This window comes from Lolium rigidum, chromosome 6, assembly GCF_022539505.1.
Source record: "Lolium rigidum isolate FL_2022 chromosome 6, APGP_CSIRO_Lrig_0.1, whole genome shotgun sequence".
NCBI classification, from domain to species: Eukaryota; Viridiplantae; Streptophyta; class Magnoliopsida; order Poales; family Poaceae; genus Lolium; species Lolium rigidum.
Window position 1 is genome coordinate 157492664 of NC_061513.1, and position 11210 is coordinate 157503873.

An 11210-nucleotide genomic window follows, 5' to 3' on the forward strand; every position below is an offset into this window, starting at 1 on the left:
TTTCCCTATCCTATGCACTTTACTTTGGGCTTCGGCTGCAACGGCATCGCTCGACGCACGCGCGAAGAAACCCCGCGCTAAAACTTCCCCCGCGTGTCACCGCCCCACTGCCCAATCCTCGCCTCCGCGCGGCCGCCGGCGCAATTCCGGCGATGGACGCGCCCTCCGGCATCCCACCGACCCCTCTCTACTCCATTCCACATGCCGTCGCCGCCTCCGTCTCGCCGCTGCCCCAAGCGCCAAACCCTAGCGGTGGCGTCGACGCCGGCAACACAAGCGCCGCGGCTCGAGCTCTCTTCGTCCCGCCGCGGCCGACGCTACACACAAGCATCGCCGCCGCGCAGCTGGCTGCCGCGGCAAGGCGTGGACACCGCCGAGGAGGAAGGTGCCGGCGTCCAAACGCCAGTCGGCAGCCACGGGCGCCGGTAACCCGCCGCTGAAGAATGGGAAGGCGACCGCGACCCGCCGCGCGCAGCCTCCGCCGCCGCCTCCACCAATGAACCATCCGCCGTCGCCGGCTCCGTCCGCCGACCCATCCGGCGCGCATACGGTGTTCGAGGAAGTGTCGGAGAGGTAAAGAACACTTCTTTTTATCGAAATTTTAGTTTAGATGCATACATAGCCGAAGAACCATGAATTTTATTGCAATGTAGAGTCGATGATGATGCTTTCATGGAGGCAATGAATGTTGGATCTTCGTTTGTGCATGATGACACCGTTGAGGCATGGGAGGAATATGAGGATATCGATGAGGAAGGAGAAGGGTTGATTGAACCGTGCCGTCCCTGTCGGTCGGCGAACTACACCATAGCGGAGGACAAGTTGCTTTGCAAGACATGGTTGACAATTGGAATGGATCCAACAACCGGCACCGATTAAACAAGAGAGGCCTATTGGATGAGGATGAAGGAGTACTTCGGCGCCAACAACACAAGTGGGAACGAGCGGAGCATGCCTTCTCTTCGGTCTCGTTGGTTGGGCATCAACACCGATTGCCAAAAGTGGGCGGGCGTGCAAGCCAATGTTGATGTCATTAACCCAAGTGGCACAAATGAGATCGATAGGGTAAGCAATTTTACTACTTTGTTGATCATCTCTACACACGGTTATTGTTCATATGGCTCATCTATTCTCTTTTGCTTGCTTTCTAGAACTCTATGGCTCAAGGCTTGTTTAGAGATGTGGGAAAGAAGAACAAGAAAGGAAGCAAGATTCTTGGCAAGCCATTCACCATGCGTAATTACTATGAAGTGCTAGGGAATGAAGAAAAGTGGAAGACCCGCAGGAAATTGGATGCGGCAACCATGGCCGCCAATGCAACCGGTGAAGCAACAATCATCGATGATGATGATTCAAGTGACGAAGGCAAGAAGAGAAGCTCCACTTCTCACTCGGTTAACAATGCAAGGACGAATGTGCTTGGTAGGAAGACCGCCAAAGATATGAAGGTAAAGAAGGCCGGAGATGATAACATTGCCATTGCTATGGAAAGGATTGCAAATGCAAGGTTGCAAGCAAATGAAGATATGAAGGTGGCAAGAAACTTGGAGAAAGAGGCTATGGAGGCTTGGAGAGCCGCTTTGGAGGAGAGGCTAGCCACCAACGAGGAGAGGAAGTTGGCTTTGGAGGAGATGAAGCAAGACAATGAGGAGCATCTACGCCTAGTGGAGGAGGAGAGGAAGCTCTTCTTGATGGATACTTCCCACATGGATGAAAGGCAAAAGGAGTACATCAACCTTGCTCGCAACGAAGTGTTGGCCAAGAAGAGATTGTTGGTGGGCAACCTGAACACACCCACGGCAGACATATTTGGAGGAGGCATGCCCATGTTTGGAGGAGGCATGCCCATGTTTGGAGGAGGCATGGGAGGCATGGCCGGTATGGGAGGCATGGCCGCCATGTGAGGCATGCCCGCCGTGGGAGGCATGGCCGGCATGGGAGGCTTTGGAGTCATGGCCGGCATGGGAGGACCAAGCTATGGAGGAGTCTTCGGAGGGACTATGAGAGTATCGGTGAGTAGTGTGTATGGAGTCATGGGAGCACCACCGGGAGGATTCGTGGGCTCTATGGATCCTACTATTCCTCCTTCAAGCCAAGGTGTCGATGAAGAAGAAGCAAAATATGGCAATGACTTGAAAAATGCGCAAGTGTGAGATTCTATCTTGCATTTGTGATATGCAAATTGTGTGTTGCACTTTGTGTCCATTTGAACCATATGTTCTGTGTGGTTGTTGAACTACGTCATGTTGTATGTGGTTCTTGAACTATGTGATGTGTGTGTTGCACTTTGTGTCCATTAGAACTATGGTAGATCATTTGTTTCATGATTATGTGAGTATTTGATTGTTTTCCGCCGGCGCACGCGCTGTATTTTGGAGCGCCCGGCGGAGGAACATTTTTAGCTCCCACGCACGCGTTGTATTTTAGAGCATCCGGTGGGGATCAGCGCAACGCGCGGTAAACATTTACAGTGCGATCGCAGCGACATATAGTGCACCAAATATAGTGCGTCTGTTAGAGATGCTCTAAGGACGGACAAGACACAATCCTATCTCTATTACTATTAGGTATAGAATAGATTATAGAGTATAGATTATTCCTGCACTAGGCTTTATCTTAAAAGGAACCAGTAACATCTCTGGCCAAAAAACCATAAAAGAAACATGGTGCGAAAGTAAACTGGCTCCATAAGAACAAGTACTGTATCAATTGAGTTAAACCGTACAAATCAGTTACTCGTAAATTACATGGCATCTACAATGGTGCTGAAATCTTAATGAAGATAGGAATGTGATTAGACACGGCCAAACTAACAAACCGTGGCAACATGCCATTATTGGTCCACTACTTCTCAAATCGATTTTGTTGGACTCACTTTCAGAACAGTATTGTTACACTTACGAACTGGTTTTACGAAAAATTGTTATGGACTAGCAACATTACACAACATGTAGGGGTGAAACCAGAATGTGGTCCGCTTTTTATGCAACTTCAACCAACATATCCATAAACAGGTCGGTCCGTAAGCTTTTCCGTAGGATAAACTGTCCGTAAGTCCACCATTATTGCTTTCAGAAGTACCCAACGCCCTTCAGTTCACCTATCTTGGGACCCTTGCTGTCATCACCAAGAAACAGGAGCCGGCCTGTTTGTACAAACAGGGTTGTGATATTCTAACAAAACTTAAACATCAATGCGAAGTTGAACATGAATCTGAATGCATGTAACTTTAATTTATATGTGGAAACTGAGCATAAAATAAACCAAGAACGAAAAAATAGTTTATCAATTTGACTACAGGAACATATGGACAACATTAATAACCATTGGTAAAACATAAACTCTGCCATGAAACAAAATTAGGATATGAAGCGGATAATGCTAAAGACGGTTATGGAACAGTGTATGGTTAGTTGTTTATCTGACAGAGCTAAATGTATTTTGATGAGTTTTGTTAGTACTTTGATCTAGAGTTGTTCTAACTTCTAAATATAAATGTATACGATGTCACATGGGTGAATAGTTGGAACAGTGCAGTATTAGCGTAGGAAAGAGCCTAACCCAATACTGTACGGAAAAAATACACACGGAGGGTAAGGTTGACGTGGAATATCAAGGTGGTCTAAGGAGAAAATGTAGAAGATACAGATTCAAACTCCTACATAATATACAAGTACTTATTTAGGTGGTCTTTAAGTGTACAATCTAGACTCTTGAAAACATTATTAAGCAACAAAACTCACATGCAGAATACAGTTCGCCACTTCACAAGTCCATTTGAAACATTAGGTAGTACACTAGTACTACAGGGTTCAAGGATGAGATGCCCCATGAACTGAATAATATAGGTTAGTGGCAGAGCAGCGAAGGAACTACCCTACTTCTGCAGTTGTGAATCAGCCTGAAGATTATACCAAATCAAAGTAGACAATGGTGGAAGGCAGAAGAGCCTCTTGATTACACTTTAATGCATTTCAGTCATAGGGTTTCAAAAGTGTCTTTGCCATGTATTTCCTTCACTACAGCATGGTGTGTGGTAATATTAACAATAGGCTGAGAGGACAAGTCTACTGGTTCAGAACAAAAGAGCTGAAGGAAATGGAGCTCTAGTATTTTGATTAACTGAACAATGATCATACATTTATTCAACCCCCTGAAGCAAAGTTTGGAAAAAAGAATTTCACGAAAATAACAAAATCACTCCCCAGTAAAATTAAAAACTGAAATTCGCCATGTAAATCCAGAAATTTGAGGTTTCTAAGAGAGAGCTGAAAAAAGCTAACATATGTATGAACAATAACGAAGTTGAATATGTGAAGGAAATATCTAATAGTGATAGGCAACAAAAGCATACCATTTCCACGCACAGCTATTTCTCTTATGCGTCTAACCAGCCCAGTAATAGGATCAGAGAACACCTTTGTCTCGAGATTTCCTTCCAAATAGATAGTAGTCCTGAAATGTCGCAATTGATGCAGACTAGAGGTATGAGTGAAGTCAATCAAAAAAAGCGAGCAGAAACACAAAGGGAACAGCATAAAGCTTAATGAAAACTTCGATTTCGCCACTTGACCAATATGCAAATTCAATTATACAAGCGACAAGACAGATATTCCATTTCCAACAACTAAAATAACCAACTCCCACTCGTCGAAACCTGAAGGGTAAATTACATGGCCCATAATCAATTATCCATCAAGGGAACCAAGTACTGACATTTCCAATGTTGGTCTTGAACTTGCCAGAAAAAAAAACATGAATTGGTTTGAAAACGGCATTGGAGGATTTAAGAATGTCTGTTTACATTTTACAAACATATCATCCTACGTTATGAAGCTCAATCAGTAACAGTTATATGCGACATGATCCGAGTTGGCAAAGCTGAGATGTAACGCTGAAACATCACGGCAATCCTGGCTACCACTAAACTCATTCAGGTAAAAAATGCAGCCTGCAAAATGGAAACCTAAACAACGCACGGTTGGGAGGAGGCAAGGCGCTCACCCAGTCTTGACATGCTTCAGCGCGAGGCTTCCCAGCCTGTCCGGGTAGACGCATACGCGGTGCCACTGCACTGAGCTGCGATCGGCGTACTGGTGCGGCTCCTCGTTGTCCAAGGGGCGGCGGTTGTTGCGGATGCCGCCGGTGCCGAGCGAGAAGAGCACGACGGTCCTCCCGCTCCGCAGGCGCTTCTGCATAGGCTCCTGCCCCACCTTCCCCACCATTATAGCCTTCGCGAACCCACAAAACAAAAACAAGAAAGCGCACATCACATTTCGGCTCTCGCCAAATCAAAGCCCAATCGGGGAAGAGAAGCACGGGTTTCCGTATAACCTTGTAGATGCCCTGGTCGAGGCCGTTCTCGAGTGGGCGGTTGGTGTTGGGGGGCTTGTTGTTGGGAGCCTGATTACCCTCCTGATCGGCCGGGGGCTGCTCAGGATCGGGCTCTGCATCGAATCCTGGGGCGGAGTGTGAAGACGGGGATGAGGTGGTGGAGAAGGGGCGGAGGGGAGAAGAGACGAAGCGGCGGGAGAGGAGGAGGAAGCGGCGGCCGAGGAGAGAGGAGGAGGAGGCGCAGGCCGCCATGGCTGCCGCGTCGCTGAGACAGAGGTGGAGGAGGAGCCGAGCGACCGCCGGTAAACCCTCTGCAAAGCCCTAATTTGGTAGGTTTGTCCTGGGCCTTTTGATGCAGCAATGAGAATCTGCTTGGGCCTCCATGGACTCACTTACCACTTCGTTGGATCATAGAGGGAACTCTGGGTTCTCCAATTTGAGTACACCGCCCACTTTTATTTCGCATTGGAGCGGCCCATGTAGCAATTCCTGCAGGTTGCTCAAAATAATTAATTCTAAAAAAAAGTTGAAAAATTATGCTCATGCAGTTAATGAAAATTTGCGCACTTTGAACTAGTAATTATTCTTGAATTAAAAAATATTAATAGAGAAAAATCTGTTTGGAAGGAGTATTGGTCAAGGGGTACACAATAATGTTCACAAGAATTTGGCGCGCCAAGGCATGACTCCGTTTTCCGCAATCTTCGGCACCGGTAACAAGATGGAGAGTAAGGGCTGGTTTGATTTATAGGATTTATACAAGATTCTCACGGGATTTGTGTTCCTATAATTTTTTTCATATGACCGTTGTTTGCTTCGTAGGAATAGAACATATAATATTCTTTCCTATAGATTTCTCCTAATCATCTTTCATGGGAAAATATTTCTTTAGGTATGAGATCTTGGAAAGTTTCTCACATGAAAAACAATATGCTCACACACCCTACTATAGCTACATGATAGTTCATGTGGCTTTTCCACGCTAACATCAAACAACCACTTCTACTAATTCCCATTGTTTTCTTTTTGAAATAAAACCACCATATATTAAGCACGCAAGCCCGTCTCATTAAAAACCTTCCAGCCCCTTTCGATACTCTGGAAGGAAAAGAGTGCGTCTGGAAACTTGCGGCTTTTAGAAGACGAAGTCAAGTTACATCAAGGGCGATCAGCTTCAACACGCAGGGACAGAAATATCATGATAAATACGTAAAAGTTCTCGGGCTTCAGCCACTAGAGCCCATCCTCCTGAATGATCATCCATAGTTCCAGAGACAGTTTGAACAACACGGAGACAATCAGATTCGATGATCGCAGGCCAGCGACCCAAATCTATCAGATGCTTCAACCCGGCTAGCAAAGCTTGTATCTCCGCTTCTTCAGCAGTGGCACATGCCCAATCTGATAAGATAGTGCTCCCATGATAGTATCTAATGATGATTCCAAGACCAGCAGGGTTTGATGCACTGTCCCATCCAGCATCCACATTAATTAGCTTTCACAAAACCCTCCAGAGGAGCTGTCCACGAGGCAATGCCCAGTGGACCCGCATCAGAATTAGGGGCCGAGAGGTTTTTTAATGTCTAAGAGAAAGAAAGATGATAGCTAATAAGGTATGAAACTGACGCAGAAATCGATGCTTTCCCATCTCCATGAACCACATTGTTTCTGTGATGCCAAGCCCGCCACAACAAGAAAATAACCTTAGACCGCATAGGTTTTGAAATACCCTCCAGGAGATGAAGCAAACATTCTTTCCCAGTATATCGAAATGAGACCTCAGATGGGAGCTGCTAGTGGCTTCTAAGTTCATGTCGCAATGCCCTAGCAAGGGTGCAGCGAACAAGAGCATGGAAACCGTCTTCAACCTCGCAGTCACAGACAGCACAAACCGGATCAACTGTCGGCATCCACCGGTGTAGACCTGATCGGACAGCTAAGGTGGCAGTAGCCGCCTTCCAAGCAAAGATGCGAAGCTTTTGGGGGACTTCCGCCTTCCAAACTAGGTTCCAAATTCCCCATTATTTTTCGGTCCTCTTCATCACCCCACCAGAAATTGCGAATAATCTGGGACAGATCCTCAATGAGGTCATAGGGGAACTTAAACACTCCCATAGCGTATGTAGAGATGGACTGAAGAACCGATTTAATGAGGACCTCCTTTGCACCAGAAGACATATATTTTTCACACCAATCGCTAGCATGTTTTGAGACCTTATCTTTAGTAGACTTGAACACTTTCCCTTTTTCAATCTCCCGGTAGACCAAGATATTTCTCTTCGAAACAAACCGTATCATATTTCAGAATTCCTTTCAGTTCCAATTGTACCTCATGAGAGCACTTGTCGCCATACATAATTGAACATTTTCCCAAGCTCACCAACTGCCCCGTGTCTTGTTCATATTTATCCAGAATAGACTTGACCACCACACCTTGATCGACAGTCCCCTCAAAGAATAAAAGACAGTCAGCTGCAAGCAACAAATGAGAAATGTCTGATGCCCTGCGGCAGATGTGAAATTAACGAAGAGCATTGCTCTCTATTTCCTTCCTGATCAGACAAGATAGACCATCAGCAACAAAGAGAAATAAGTATGGAGAAAGAGGATCACCTTGGCGGATACCACGGGACAGGGTGAAAGGGTCCAACATATGTCTGTTAAAGCGAACCGAGAACCGCACCATGGTGACACACGCCATCACCCACTGTATCCACTGACTATGAAAGCCCAATTTTGCTAAAACCCCTTCGAGAAAACTCCAATCCGCACGATCATATAGCTATATCCAATTTATACGCACAAAAATTCCTCCGAGCAGCTGAACCCGACTGAATAGAATGGATACACTCAAAGGCCATGAGTGCATTATCAGTTATAAAACGTCCAGGAATAAAGGCACTTTGGGTCGGCGAGATGATGTCCTGCAGAATAGGCCGAAGCCGATTCACAAGATATTTCGATATCACTTTGAAAATCACATTACATAAATTTATTGGACGAAAATCCTTTAGTTCCTCTGGATCATTCTTTTTTGGGATTAACACAATCGCAGTATCATTGACCTCCTCAGGCATAACTCCATCATGGAAAAAACGCTGAACAGCCTTAACAATATCGTCACGCAGGAGGCCCCAATTCCGCTGAAGAAAGCGTGCTGGAAAACCATCCGGCCCGGGGGCTTTAAGAGAACCAATTTGGAAGAGAGCATCACTCATCTCTTTTTCAGAAAAAAGGTGTACACAGGTCCGAATTCATGCCATCAGTAATGCACCGATCAAGCAGCCCAGTTATAATATCCGGGTTGATGTTTTCATCTTTAGTATAAAGATCTTGGAAAAGTCCCTTGCCATGTTTTCCATCTCAATAGTATCAGACGTCCATGCTCTAATTCCCATTGTTTTCATTCCCACATGATCAATGAGCCGGACCATACCAATCCTACACTTTTCAGATTCCTTCAATTTTTTACCTTCTGAAAGTTTTGGAACTTGATCTCGGTGCGATTGACATGCTTTGATCGTACGGTGCAAGATTGCTTCCCGAATCATGAGACTTCGAAAGCATCTGCCATTGAGTACTGAATATCCGCTCTAGCGTTTCTATCTCTGAACATTATTATTCGAGGATTATGTCACTAATTTATCAGAGGGTGTGGAATCATTCAAACAGACAACAGTGCGGCAAAATCATGATGTCGCATGGTAACAAAATGCAAGAGTTCCATCGATATCTTTTCCTTCACATATGCTCTTTGTTTCGGTGAAACTTCTCCCCAGCACAACAGTGACATGCATGCGTACATGTGGTGGAGACATCTTTGCAGCTGCCTATCGTGCAATTGTCTCGCACTCTCACGGATATTCCGTTCTGCCGTGCGGTGATCGGCAAAAAAAAAAAGTTATGATTTTCCTTAGATTCTATGCGAATTAGAGCTTGTTTGAGACAAATCGGCATGTTGTCAACTAGAGCGATCAGCCAATTGAGATTTGATCCAGCACGAATGACGGTGTAATTTACTTATTGTTCTTCCGTCCTCTTAAGTTATTTCATCCTTTGTGTCACATGTTAAGAGCCTATGTTAAGAAGAATATTTAAGATGTACGTATTTTTGTTATGCGTATCCCGGCCGTAACTGTTGGCTGTATCATCTTGAAGCAAACAAAAAAGAAACAGTCAAACTGCACTAACTTCTTGTTCAAAAAAAAAAAAAAAAACTGCACTAACCTTGATCAAATTTATTGGTAAAGTTATTTATATCTAGAATTTTAAATTTTATATACCATGGAGTAAAATATAATACATGACATTTCTAGTGGAATTGATTTGATATTCCAAATAATTCTATTTTTTAGTATAAATTTGATCAAAGTTTACACAATTTAACTTTAGAACTAATATGCACTATATTTCAGCATAGAGGGAGTATTTCAAAAGGCAATACCAGAAGTAAACGATTGGTCAACTGCATGGGCGGATCGCATGGTTGTTCTGTAAAATGGTTGCATTGTAATGGATCCGCTCTACCCCCTCTGTCTCCTCGTGTAGCTGTTATGGGGCAACCGAGGGAACCCTAAAAAAGTCGTTGCCTCCCCTCTTCACCCCCGTTGTCGTGGGGGGGCTCCCAACCGCCTCCTCGTTCGATGGGTCAACCGTGATGGCTCCTTTGGGTCCGGATATGGCGTAGCCGCGGACGTCAGGACGTCTTTCAACGCGACAGGTAGCGTTGAGGCCTTCTCCGGGTAGGACGATGGTGGGTGGTGTGGAGGTGGCCTTCCCCTTCCGTGGCTCGGCCCCTCTGGCTGCTGTGCGTAGTTTGGTACCGAGGTAGGGGGTCGGTGAGGTTTACGATCCGACACCGTCAGAGCCGATGACGGTGACATCCTTTAGAGTCGCACCTTGTTCAAGGTGATGTTGTTGGGATTCTCTCGCCTCATGCCTAGAGGTTCGAGGGAAAACCCTAGATCTAGGTCTCTAGGATCGGACAATGCCGACACTGTGTCGCTCTCCCTGTTGGGGGCATCATCTTGAAACACGTGATGCCTAGAGAGGTCTTCTAGTGGAGCTTTGTTTCAGCTACTGTGTTGACGGCGGTGGATCTCGATGGCATGGTGCAGCGGGGTCTCGGCGGCGGACGCATGATGATGAATGCGCGCAGGGTGGTGGCGCTCTTTGGGGCTATGGCGACATCGTCAGCAGGAACAACAATGATTATTCAGAAATTTATTCTGAAGATTGCTCAACAGATTGGTGACGGTAACAATTTCTGTAGTGTGTGCATGAGATGCTCGCTAAGAGTTTGCTAGACCGGATACACGTTCTAATTTTGCTTAATGGGTGTCTCGAGGTATGTGATACATGTTTAGGATACAAGGACATATGTGACACATCACTGTAGAAGGGTTTTGGGGGAATGACGTGGGGTTCCGGTGTTTATATAATAGGCCAGAGGCCTAGGGTTAGGTTACAATTACAATACAGTCCTACTGTAAATACAATATGTGCAATCTAACACCCCCCGCAGTCCCAGCGGGAGGTTCTCGGACGTTGAGACTGGACCGAAAGTCGAGGAAGAGCTGACTCGGTAATCCCTTCGTCATGACATCCGCGAACTGGTGGGGGGACGGAACATGCAGAACACGGACCTCTCCCAAGGACACCTTCTCGCGGACCGAAGTGGATGTCTATCTCAATGTGCTTGGTACGTTTATGTTGCACCGGATTCGAGGACATGTAGATGGCGGAGACGTTGTTACAGTAGACAACCGTGGCAGAGCTCAGGGGGCGATGAAGTTTCTGGAGCAACTGGCGGAGCCAACAGCACTCGGCGACGGCGTGGGCGACGGCGCGGTACTCAGCCTCTGCAGAGGAACGGG

The 11210-nt window shown here is 46.0% G+C and overlaps 1 protein-coding gene across 1 annotated transcript; it reads right to left on the reverse strand.

The window, feature by feature from the left end:
- Positions 1-2688: 2688 nt before the first annotated feature.
- Positions 2689-5600, reverse strand: LOC124666582 (single-stranded DNA-binding protein, mitochondrial). Its single transcript, XM_047203924.1, has 4 exons — positions 5335-5600; positions 5005-5231; positions 4355-4455; positions 2689-3145 (listed from the first exon to the last, which is right to left on the reverse strand). Exons 1-4 carry the CDS (start codon positions 5584-5586, stop codon positions 3072-3074), a joined length of 654 nt encoding a protein of 217 aa, XP_047059880.1. The 5' UTR covers positions 5587-5600; the 3' UTR covers positions 2689-3071.
- Positions 5601-11210: the final 5610 nt, after the last annotated feature.